The sequence below is a fragment of the Mastomys coucha genome, unplaced genomic scaffold (assembly GCF_008632895.1).
Source record: "Mastomys coucha isolate ucsf_1 unplaced genomic scaffold, UCSF_Mcou_1 pScaffold22, whole genome shotgun sequence".
NCBI classification, from domain to species: Eukaryota; Metazoa; Chordata; class Mammalia; order Rodentia; family Muridae; genus Mastomys; species Mastomys coucha.
The window spans coordinates 174,309,039-174,322,067 of record NW_022196905.1 but is presented as its reverse complement, the minus strand read 5'-3'; the positions used below and the strand labels follow the sequence as shown (position 1 = coordinate 174,322,067).

At 36.8% G+C, this 13,029-nt stretch overlaps 1 protein-coding gene across 5 annotated transcripts in view; it reads left to right on the top strand.

Moving 5' to 3' along the window:
- Wrn (WRN RecQ like helicase) overlaps positions 1 to 12,583 on the top strand; it is a 131,740-nt gene extending 119,157 nt beyond the window's left edge. For all 5 annotated transcript variants that reach the window (XM_031339505.1, XM_031339506.1, XM_031339503.1 and 2 more), the window contains 2 exons: positions 6,332 to 6,537; positions 10,410 to 12,583. In XM_031339505.1, the coding sequence (XP_031195365.1) occupies positions 6,332 to 6,537; positions 10,410 to 10,532 (329 nt within the window). In that variant the 3' untranslated portion in view covers positions 10,533 to 12,583. The remainder of the gene's footprint in view (positions 1 to 6,331; positions 6,538 to 10,409) is intronic.
- The last annotated feature ends 446 nt before the right edge of the window (positions 12,584 to 13,029 follow it).

Here is a 13,029-nt window from a genome sequence, read left to right as displayed (position 1 = left end):
ACTCCCTAGAAGTAAAATTAAGGCACATTAGAGAATTTTCCTCTTAAACCCACAAATATAGGGTCAGTGTGTTATACAATAAATCTGATTTTAAAAATTCTGTTGGGCTAAAGCAATGGTCATCTTAAACACAAACAACCCTTTTCCACAAAGCTGAGGGAATTCTTACTTTTTCTTACTTGAAATTCTTTCCCACATGGAAACAACTCAAACTTTCCCTCACCCAAGGATCTGTAAAGTGATAAAGCAACAGCATTACTCAGTACAAGTCTTTCTCAAATTCAATCTGGTTATAATTCGATTTTCTGTACATATCTGTGTATAGAAACAACATGTCTAGACATGCTAACTTGAAACTTCAGGTGATACTTATAAGTTAATGAATTGATAGTTTTGGGAACTTGGTCAGTGTCAGTCTGCTAAGGGTAAAGTGTCTACATTTTGAGACCCAAGGGCCCAAATCTTAGGCGCTGTGGTAAAATATCCAAAGTACCGCAGTTAGAGCCATTGTAAGAGACCATCAGTCTCCTCGCAGCAGTAGCCAGTCTGTTAGACTTGAAGGCAGAAGGAACAGAATGGATTTACTGTGCAGGAGTAGATTCAAGGTGTATCTACCTTGGTCTATTGCAAAATGACACATCATTTTAGGGGAAGCTAAAACTTGGAATTTCATTTAGAAATGCATTGTCTCTTAGGACTCAAATACATGCTTTGATAAGATGGTTGGGCAATGTTATGCAGCATTGTTTCCTTTAAAAAAAATTATCATGTTTGCTGCTGATTGGCTGAAACCATGAACTGATGGAGTTGGCCTAAAGAGGTAGATATAAAGACTTAGGTAGTAGACTCATAAAGTGAGCTAGTTGTTGCTTTGACAGTTCATGGTTTCGGACCCACACCTTTTGAGGTCTCAATATCTTCATGTATGAAATAGGAAGAAATAGTATTTTTGTATTTTCCAGAATTGTGAGAAATACATTGGATACCAGACAGAGTGCCTTGGTACATGGTAAATAATAAACAGTGTCATCAGTGAGGGATGGTGATGGTTGACATAATGGTAATATCTAAGAGCTTTTAAAAATATCCTTTAAATATCATCTCTTTTGTAGTCCATCTTTTTGATAGTTAACTAAGAATATATAAAGTTGGAGCTAGAGGGATGGCTCAGTGTATAAGAGCACTTGCTGCTTGAGCAGAGGACCCAGGCTAGGTTCCCAGCACTCAAATGGTGACTCAAATGTCTGTGACTTCCAATTCTGGGGGACATGATGGCCTGCTCTGGCCTATGCAGGCATCAGGCACACACATAGTGCACATACATGCAGGCAAAACAGTCATACACATAAAATACAAATTAATATTGAAAAAAGAATAAACAAAGTTGATCAGTAAGTGTATACAAAGGAAGATTTTAAAAACTGTACACTTACTCCTCAGTACTGATTTCCTGTCTCCACTGGGTTATAAAAATCTGTGAATATCCAGGTCTCTTCTATAAAATGTAATACACACATTTATGTAACACATATCCTACATACTTTAAATTACATTATATCACATATAATATGCAGCTACTACACTATAAATGCATTGTTAGTGGCTGTTGCAATGTATTGTTTGAGAAATAGTGAGAACGTGTACATGTTGAGTCCAGATGCTGGTGTTGTCTGCTTTGAGACAAGGTCTTACTATAGTCTAGGCTCTTGAATTCACTGTCTCCTGGCTCGTCTGCAGAGTTCTGGGATTATAGGCTTATACTGTCATACCCAGTCTAGTTGGTGAAAGCAGGATGTGGAACCTGTGGCTTTGCTGAAGAGCCAACAGATGACGATGGTAAATTGTATTTTATAGAAGCATGTGACTAAGAATTCTACAGGCTCTAGTGATCTTTTGTGTGTTTATATACTAAATAATTGATCAATATTATTTAATAACAAAAAGGACTGTTCTAAAGGACCTCAGTTCATTATTGCCACACATCACTGAAACTGTCTGATTTGGCTATAGTAAAGAGTTGAGTTGCTGTTAATTTAGTGTGGAAGTTATATGATTTTAAAGTTATAGAAGTTTTGATTAAGAAGCAAAAATAGAAACACTTATTTCCACTCCTACCCTGTTTTTCATAGGGATTGTAAAAATAGTTTTAGTATCATTTCTAAGATTGATGATTTAGCAAGTTTTAATTTTTACTATGCCATTTTAAATCATATTGCCAAATAAATTAACTTAAAAGTTATCAAAATAAAATAACTTAAAATTTATGTTAAGGGCTGGAAAGATGGCTCAGAGGTTAAGAGCACTGTCTGCTCTTCCAGAGGTCCTGAGTTCAATTCCCAGCAGTCTATAATGAGATCTGATGCCCTTTTCTGGTGTGTCTGAAGATAGCTATAGTATACTCCTCTACATAAATTCAATAAATAATTCTTTTAAAAATTATCTTAAAATGAAACTTAAAATTTATCAAAAATAAAATGTAATATAATTTTATTAAGATTCAGGTTTATTAAGTCTTGTTTGACTAAAATAAATTAATTTTATTTTCTTTATTGTTTTCTAATGTCATTAAATATTGTCTGCCATAACTAGAGCCCTCTCTAGTCTGAGCTTAGTGATTTTTGTTTCTGATGTTAATTAATTTTTAAATAATTTTTTTGTTTCTGAGACTATATATAAGTACTGTGTTTGCATTGTTTTCCCTCCTACTCCCCCATCTATTCATTGCTGAATCCTGCATTCCAATCAAATTCATGACCGCACACATAGAGAGAGATGCAGACACACAGACACACACACACAGAGACACACACACAGCACAGACACACACATAGAGACACAGATACACATACACACACACACACACGCACACACACACACACACACACACACACACCCCACAGACTCAGAATCTACTGAGTCCACTTGATGTTCTCTGTGTACATACGTACTTGATAACTTTTAAAGTAAGGAATTATAGAACCACATATAAACATACATGGTTTAGAAATATAAAAAAGTTCATAATTGGACAATATGATTTAACAAACATCAGATTAAAGTCTTCATAGTAACGAGTGACTGAGTCACTAGGAGAGCAGGCCTTCAGCACCACCACACGCAGAGCGCATTAAGTAAATCTTACTCAGACAGACACTGCAATAGCAAAGAACAGAGATGGTATTTTAAGAGTGCTTATTAAACATGTGTCGTACTCGTCTAAAGTATACTGCATCTAGGTTGAATGCGTAATATATATAGCCTGCTTCAAGTCCAAGTAGAGGCAAAGGATCACCACAGTCATGAAGTCTCAACTCTTGGTTTTATGATAATGCATTCATGGTCTGGAAGCTGTTGTGTGTGGATGTAAGACTTGGGGTTTGGGTTCTCGGTTTTCTTTGATGAGGCACTATTTGTGGTCTTACTGGAGAAAACTACAATATAAGTTACCATAAGGAATGAAAATAAGCATACTACATTAACAGTCTGAATGTTATTTTTATTTAGCTATAGCACTATCACATAATTCAGTGTCTTAATGAAGTTTGAAATTATATTCCAAATTGAAATTTATCTTGTAATTTTATAACATAATTTTTATAATATATTTTCTATTTTTGTAATATAATATTAAACATAATATATTAACTACTCAGAAATAGAGTAACTGTGAGTTAAACTCTTACTTTTGTACATTCCTATTACTCTAGATTTTTCTATCATTTTATAATTCTGTGGTTCTTACTAGATTTTCTATGTTTATATAATTTAAAACTTCTTTTACTACATTGTGTGTCCTTAACTAGGCTTAATAAGTTAAGTAAGATATTTAATGAGGTACCTAGATAATACTCCGAATAATTTCTCCTATTCTTTATGTGCATGGAACTGGAAAATTAAGGGTGGCTTCTGAGGGACCTTCAACACAGGGGTAACATGATCTCTTTTAGGGCACCAAAGGAGGACAGCCAGTGCTGTTATTTAACTTTCCAGAGGATGTTTAGTACTGACTCACACAGGGGGGTGGAGTGGAAATAAGTAGAAGTTAAACTACAAGTCACCTACTTGTAAAACTGTAGTCCTGGTGACTTGAAGATAGTGCAGTGATTCTTCTAAAACAACACTAGCGAATAGAAATATAATGTTAACTACATGGACACCTTAATTTTCTAACATGTATACTAAAAAACTATATAGATACAATTACTTTTCATAACAGTTTAATGTGTTCTATTTACTAAAATATTATCATTTCAATATTCAATTAATCTAAAGTTCTTAACAAGCCCATTTACATTTTTACATCTGTATTAAGCCAAGTCAGACGTTTTGTTTATAACATTATCTTCTAATGCTAAATCAGAAATACTTAGCCAGCTAGTGCATGTTTGGGAAATGAAGCTAAGAGCATTTATTATGATGCTCTTTATTACCTATACAGTGATTTTAAAGCCAACTTGGGCTACCTGAGACACTGTCAGAAAAAATTAATGACAAAATAGTAAAATCAAAAATAGTGATCCATAATTACCTTTCATAAGCCTTGAAGGTAGACAAAATAGACTGGTATGATATCAGTTTTTAAATTTAATAACTTGAATTACTTAATTTCAGATATTCAGTAGGATGTGCAAGATTAATGATTGTGCTACTAGATACAGAATGGTTTAGAGATAATTTATCAGAATACATCCAACTACAATGTATCTAACCTATGGATACAACCAACCCACTTTCAGCAATCCAGAGATATGGAAATATAAGATAATGTTCATTAGAACATTCTTCTAAATAAAAGTAGAAGACATTTCAGCCTGCTTTCTGCCCAGAGTAGAAGGTTCATCAGGGCAATAAGAATTGTGGGATTTCTGCAATAATTAGAACAGTGCATTGGCCCAGAAAATTGTACTGATACAAAAGTCTTATTGATGATTCTTAGTACATATTTAGTACATAGTTCTTTCTAAGACTATGCTTAACACCAGTCTTACATTTTAAACCTGGAACATGTATAGGTAGCCAACTGTACTATTTTTTTTTCCATTTTGGATGAGTGCCTGAGTATCAACCCATAGTCTTTGGGAGAAAAGAGGCTATCAGCCCTCAACAATTTAAATTCATGTTTTCAGGATGTCATTAGAACATCTCTTGGCTTCTGATCACTGCGTTGAGTGTCAACAGTGCTTGGTGAGCTTTCTAAACCCAGTGAAGATGAATAAGCACATTCTAGTTGCTTAGCTTTATTGTACTCGACACCAAAGATGAGTATGATGAAGGGAGGCTATGCTTCAAGGAAGAGTGATGGCTTATTTGAAGGAGACTGCACCATGCACAGAAGGCATGAGTGACTGACACAACATGAGGGAGTTGTGTTGGCACTAAACGTGCAGGTTCCATCATTCTAACAGCAAGGCTCTGGTCAAACTCTGCCACAGAGCGTTCTTGCCTATGGATTCAGCGGGTTTTACTTTGGGCACTTTTTGTCTTCACTTTTTCACAAAAACAGTGTTGTGATGAACATAGTCTCCCAGAAAATTCACCTTACGATAAGCATTTTAAGTAATTGATGTGGTTTGTTATGGAATATATTATTGATGTAATTGTCTTAGAATCTTATTTATAAGTATCCATTGCTTCTAAGAGCTGTTTTTAAGCTAAGTGGTAGTGGCACACACCTTTAATCCCAGCACTTAGGAGGCAGAGGCAAACAGATCTCTGTGAGTTCCAGGCCAGCCTGGTCTAAAGAGTGAGTTCCAGGACAGCCAGGGCTATACAGAGAAACCCTTATCTCAGCACCCCCCTCTAAAAAACCCCAGAAGAACGTTTTAAAAAAGAACAAATGTATTTGCATGTGTGTATCTGTGTGTGTGTGCATACACACAAATGTGGGTCTCCACAGAGGCCAGAAGAGGGCATCAAGTTCCCTGGAACTAGAATTACAGATGGTTGTGAACTTCTTGATGTGGGAACTAAACTTGGATCCCTTGTAAAAGCAATGTGAGCTCTTAACTATCTCTCCATCCCCAAGGATAAATTACTTTTTTTTAAAGAAAATTAGTTGGTAACCAATATTTGAAGATTGAAATACAGTTCCCTTTTTAAAAAGGATCTATGTGTGATTCTTGTTATTCTCAGGGAACAAAAGACACACTAAAGAATTTTCCCCATTAATTTTACCCCATTTCTCTTAAGGATGTTACCATTTGAAAGACAAGAATTGGGGGGAGGGTACAGTCTTCTTCCTTCATATATAGTATTTTATCATTTTCACCTCGTAATTTCCTAAAATATTCTGCTTACCTCTTGTTTGTCTTGGTCTTCTTATCTTTTACAGACATGTATAAAGTTAAACTCATCAGGATGTTAGTCCCTGAAAACATTGACACGTACCTGATCCACATGGTCATTGAGATCCTTGAGAGTGAGTCCGACAGCAGAACCCAGCCTCCTTGTGATTCCAACAGGAAGAGGTGTTGGCCCAGCTCTGCAGAGAGTTGTGGGAGCTTTAAGAAAAGCAAGAAGGTAGCCGCTGAGACCAAGGTATCAATCACATGCATGTTCGCAAAGTATCATGCGTGCACTTTGCATGCTCAGTGGGGCCATGTTGATCTGCTGTTGTATATAAATCTGCATGTACTCTTCGTTTGCTTTCCAAGGAAGGTGTGAGGAAAATGGTTTTTAAAAAGACAAGAAAAGAAGTATAATTTATTGTGCAGAATACCAGCTTGAATTTTACCTGTATTGACTTCGTGCTCTTGAGAAATACAACTTATTCCAAATGTGGTTAATGGAGTTAGCTCCGTGTATCATGGCAGTGTATGTAGTTAATGGAAGTGAAGACAAATTTGCTTATCAGTGCCTCCCACTGGCTGATCCTCCCTTCGATCTCATGCCCTATTATACATATTGCACTCCACCTGTGGGTAGTTATAAGCATAACATAGGGAACCTTCTCCACAAGTAGAAAAAGTAAGCATTCAGTGTTAGTTTAGATGATATTAAAAGTGCTTTGAAAAATCACTGTTTTTTATCATGTGACAGATCGTGGGCAGAGACAAATCATTCTCTGAAGTGACTATAAATTTGCAGGTTTGAGTTCTAAATACCTCTAGGGCCACATGACTCTCTGATAGTAATTGATGAGCTTTTAATAACTCACTGAAATTGTATTAGTTCTCCTGTGGTAAGCTTGATGTGGTAGCTTGTGGTTGCTAGCACTGCTAGAGATGAGACTCTGTGCTTTAGCACTACAGAGATCATTAGAGGGTCCCCAGCCTCTTACTTTTCTCAGTATTCTCCTTTTAAAAAGGGAACAGTTTGTTTTTTGTTTTTTGTTTTTTTTAACTGAACTGGCCTTTTTAAATTCTTCACTTTAATTAGCTTTGTGTATTATCTTGTGTTTTAGATAGCCTAGTGACTTAATTATTTGGGAATGTTGAGATTTTTCATAATTTTTTAGCTATAAAAGGTATATTGGCACGTGTGTATTTCTAGGTAGAATTAATGAAGTTTCGCTCCCACAGCACGCCCGCCTTTCTAGCTCTGTAACTGATGCTGGCATCCAGGCTCTGCAGCTGGTTTTTCCTCCCTGGGAATCCAGGAAAGGCTATTCTCTACGATTATGCCAGCCTGCTGTCTGAGATGCCCCTCATCTGTTGTTTATTTCCATGTAAAATTGGTTTTCCTGCCCTTGCAAAGCTAGGCATGGCTCAGGTAGGCATTATCGATTCCGTATGATTCTGTATAATGCTGTTCTGGGCAGGGTTTAAAGTATGGAAACTGTTTCATGAACCATACCCCACTGTTCTGTTGCGTTTTCTCTTCTGATTGTCTCTATTACATCTGTCCAGCCGAACTTTTCTTTGTTTCCATTTACTGAAAATAGTTTTTTTTCCTCTTATATCTTTATTACAGTTTTTCCTCCCGCTATTCCTCTCAGTTCCTCCCGCTTCCCCTCCCATCTGGATCTACTCCCTTTCTGTCTCCATTAGAAATCAGAAAACCTTTGAAGGAATGATAGTAAAAAATAAAATATAGTAAGATAAAAACAAAAGCTATTATATCAGAGTTGGACAAACCAGAAGGAAATCAGCCCAAGAGAAGGCACAAGACTTAGTGCCTTGCACACTCAGAGCCAGAGGACCTGGTGCAGACCTGTGCAGGCCTTGCGTGCTGCTCAGTCTCTGTGAGTTCATGGAAGCTTTAGGCATGCTTTCTTGGACTCTGGATCTCCTCTGGATCTCAGACTATTTCTGCCTCCTCTTTTGTGGGGTTCACTGAGCCCTGAGGGGAGGAATTGATGGAGACATCTTTCTTAGGATTGAATGGCCCATTGTCTTGAAGTCTTTGCATCATGCCTGGCATAGGTCTTTGTATTTGTTTCCTTCCGCTACAAGAGGAAGCTTCTCTGATGATGGGCGAGGAAGGTGCTGATCTATGAGTACAGCAGAATACCATGAGGAGTCGTATACTACTTTAAAAAAAGAACTATAGTATTTACTTTTACCCTAGGTCCCTGGGCTATCTAATCTCAGGCTCTTGGCTCCCCAGACAATGTTGGGTATGAGCTTCATCTTGTGGAGTGGGCCTTAAGTCAAATCAGATATTGGTTGGTTACTCCCACAAGCTATGTGCCACCATTGCCCTCTATCTTGCAGTGAGGGAAGCATTGTTGATCACAGTTTACTGCCGGGTTGGTGTTTCTATGTCTCTTTTGGTAGTATTCAGTGTCTTGCTGTACCAAAGGTGCTAGAATGGAGGTGTGAAGAGTCTGTGTAGGCATCAGCTCGACTTCTTTATGTTCTTTATCTTCATTATGAATTTTATGTTTTCATTTTTTAATGACCTAGTACTGCTCATTGTGTAACTGTACCATATTTTCTTTATCCGTTCTTCTGTTGAGGAACATCTACGTTGTTTCCAACCTCTGGCTGTTCGAACTAGCACAGCAGTGAACATGGTTGAGCAAGTGTCTCTGGTGGGGTGAGGTATTCATTGGGTATATACTCAAGAGTGCTATAGCTGGGTCTTGAGTTAGGTTGATTCCCATCTTCCAGAAATGTAAGACTTTATGTGTTGGTACCTACAAATGGATGATTATAGGAACAAATCAAGATATTTTATGTGTATGTGTATGTGGTAGGCATGCGTATATATGCATGTGTATGCAGAGGCTTGTTGATATCACAACTCTTCCATCTTACTCTTTGAGGCAAGGACTCAGTCAGACTTCTAGCTCACCAGGTCAGCTAGTGTGGCTAGCCTGCTTGCTCTGGGAACCCCTGTGTTTGCCTTCTGAGACTAGAATTACAGGTGACCTATCATGTCTACTCAGTGTTTATTTATGTAGGTTCTGGGGAAGCAAACTCTGGTTCTCTTGCTTTCTTAGCAAGCACTTCAGTCACTGACCCATCTCTCCAGCCCTTAAGGATATATATTTTTTATATTGTCCAAGCATATTTTGTGTTAGCATCAGGGCCTCCAAAGCCCGTGACGTCACATAGGCAAGCCTCACAGACCTGTTGCTAGGGCAACAGCTGTCATATTCCCAGAATCCATTGGGCTCACCTCCACCTTTTACCTGTGGCCACTACAGCAGAACTCACATATGTATGTATGTATGTATGTGTGTATATACATATATACATATAATGTATGTATATATAAAATGTATATATAAACATATATATGTATATATAAAATGTATATATATAAAACTCACATATGTATGTATGTGTATATATATTTATATATATAAAATGTATGTATATATACACATATACACACATACATACATATATGTATGCTCCTCCCTTACTCTCTCTCTTCCCCCTCTTATCTCTTACTGCCCCCTCTCTCCCTCTCAGTTAAACCCCTTACATGTGGAACTATTTGGGCCTAGTGTGTGGTATGTCCTGATGCCAGCTGCTGTTCTAACACATCATTTTGAAGTTTGTAGGTTAGCTAGCTTGGAGTGCACAACATGGAAGAAACAATAAGAAATATTCTCCTTCACAATGCTAGCAAGAAGAGAAAAGACCCTTGAAAGATGTCTCTGACCTCCACATAGGCACTATAGTATAGATAGCATGTATACACACACACACACACACACACACACACACACACACACCGCACACACACATGCACACACACAGGCAAACTTTAATAATAATGATAACAAATTATCTTTAAACTGAAGGTTAATGGTATGATAAGGAAATGCTTAAGGAAATGATATGATAATTTTTTCTTTTATTTATTAGATTTTCACCTCAAAAATGAATCCTATAAATATTTCTATTTCACTTTGTTTGGTTGGGGAGAATAGTTATTCAGCATATCAGTGTTGTCTTTCAGCTCTTATGCTTTTTCCACTGTATAAATATTTTTTTTATCTCTGCTTTCTATAGGCACCATCTGAAATGTCAAAGAGAAAATTACCCGAGTGGTTTGCCAAAGGAAATGTGCCTTCAGCTGATGCTGGCAGCTCGTCATCAATGGCCAAGACAAAAAAGAAAGGTCTTTTTAGTTAAGATGACAACCATGGAACAATTTGTGTGTCCTGTGTCTTCATTCCTATAAAGAATGAAAAGAAGTATTTTAACTTCAAAATTATTTAAAGTCCAAAGTAAAACTCACCTAAATGTTGAGCTGCTGGCATCTTTAATCGCCTGTCCACAGTTGAGATAAAGTATCTGAATCTCTAAGACCTTGAGTGCAGCGTAGAGTGTGAAGTCGGCTTCCTTTCGATTGCCTTCGGAACCCGTGCCACTGTCATGTCGCAGTCTCTCTCCTTGCAGCCGTGTATGTGGGAAGTGGAAGATGTGTTGCTTTGACATAGATAACAGATTATTAGTTGCATAGTGACAGATGTGAAGAAGTCTTAAATTGACAAGATGCTGTCCTGTGTATTTAAGACAACAGATTCATTTTACAGATGGTCTTTACTTTCTTATGCAGATGCCTGTATGCACACTGTCCCACAATATCAGTGTACCAGCCCAGTAATTGACTCATCAGCTTCCATTCAAGTAGGGAAAATGTTGAGAGGATTTCAGTTACAGAGACAACTAAATGCTATGCATTTTCTAAGGAATTTTTGTTATTTCTCAAGTAAAAGTGTCCTCTGTACTGAATATCATATATACTAAATTTTCATTTATTTAAGTATTGTGAGTACCTTCAATATTTGAAGATGCCAAATTTTAATGTCATATGTTTCACAAAGAATTAAAAAACCAAAAACTCAACTCTATTCTTGGTAAACTATTGTTTTATAAATTTAAGCAGTTTACCTTATAGCTTGTAGATACATTCTAAGCTTTTGACTAACTTTTTTTGTAAATAGAAATGGACTGTTATTGATACAGGAAAAAAATACACCTGAATTCAGAGTAGTTATAAAAGTCACACAGGGTTCCGTTAGGAAAGAATCGAAGCCATTTCCTGTGATCTGCCAGACCTCCTCATCTTCATTTCCTTAATTTGAATCTTATTGTAAGGCATTCAAACTAACTTAAAACATAAGAACTCCCATGCTCTCATTTTTCTGCTGTTACCAGAAGGTAGCTTTACGTATGTCATACATAATCTGCAGGTGCTTCTATTTCTCTGTGCCTTAAAATGTGTTTTTACAATACATGAGTCCGTATTCTCTATGGCAAAGTGTCAACATGCGTATAGTGCTTGGGATTCCTGCTGGCTGTGGTGGCCTTCTGCAGGAAAACGTCTGCTTAATTATTTGAGTTATGAGTTGAATTGGATTTTTTTTTCCTTCATGGAATTGAAAAAACAAAACTTGGTAGCAAAAATTATGCTTGGTTTTTAAAACTTGGTTATTTGGCATACATTTTCTCAAGATTCAATGAAGTTAGCCTATTGCTTTAAGGAAAATGACTTACCAGTAATTATTGTCAGTGATAAAATTGAAATTTCTAGTAAAACTTACAATTCCTTCACTGGAAACCTGGGCAGCTTTCCTTGATCTGAGAACTTTTCTAATGAGGTGAATAAAATAAACACATTATTTTTGATACGATCTAGAGTTTCATCTGCATCTAGAAATTCAAGAAATCAGTGTTTAATGGATAACGAAGACATGATGTAATGTAGAGATATGCTGTTTGAAAGGCCTGCTGGAAGCAGAAGAGGGACCAGTAAATCTTAATATAGTCAGGAAGAAAGAGCTGGTGGCTGCTCTTTCAGATTACACACTGATACTCACTAAGAAACAGCTACTGTTTTCATTTCAAAGACTCAAAGTTTCAAAGATTCTCTACCATTATTTGAAAAGCTATTTTCAAATAGCTTTTCCTAATATTACACACACACACACACAAACACACACACACACACACACACACAATCATACTCATGTCCACATAATTGAATACAGTAGGCTGGACTCCAGATTCTTCTCCTAAACTCATCTATACAATGAGAACATTTACAGAAATTAAACGGGGCCATTCTTGTCAATTTTTTTTAATAAAAATATGATTTTAAAATGAACAATATTTGTGCTAAAGTGTAATTGGTTTATTACAGCTGTTTTTAAATGACTCAATAAATCTTTTTAAAAGGTTTCAGATATGATTATATATTTGTGTAACTGAATATACTGAGTAACTCAGAAAGTAGAAAGCAACCATGTGACACTGAAGGAGTTGGGGGAGGGGAGTCAAATGGCACAGGTACTAAGAAGGAAGGGGGCAGTAAGCAGGATGGAAAATGAATACATAATAAAATAAAATAAAATTTAAAAATTTTCAAAAAGAAAGGAAATGGGGAAAACAAGGCAGGCACTTTAACCACAGAGTGGGAAGAAAGCAGTACAGAGAGAAGGAAGGCAGAGGGTAACTAACACTGAAGATGTTTGAAAGCCAGGGGGGAGCATTACTTATGTCTTTGTTTACTTACACACACACACACCTATGGGTGCATGGTTTGGTTTGATTTCTTTAGACAGGGTCTCACTGTAGCCTTCTTTGGCCTGGAGCTCACTATATAGAACAGGCTGCTCTCTCTCTC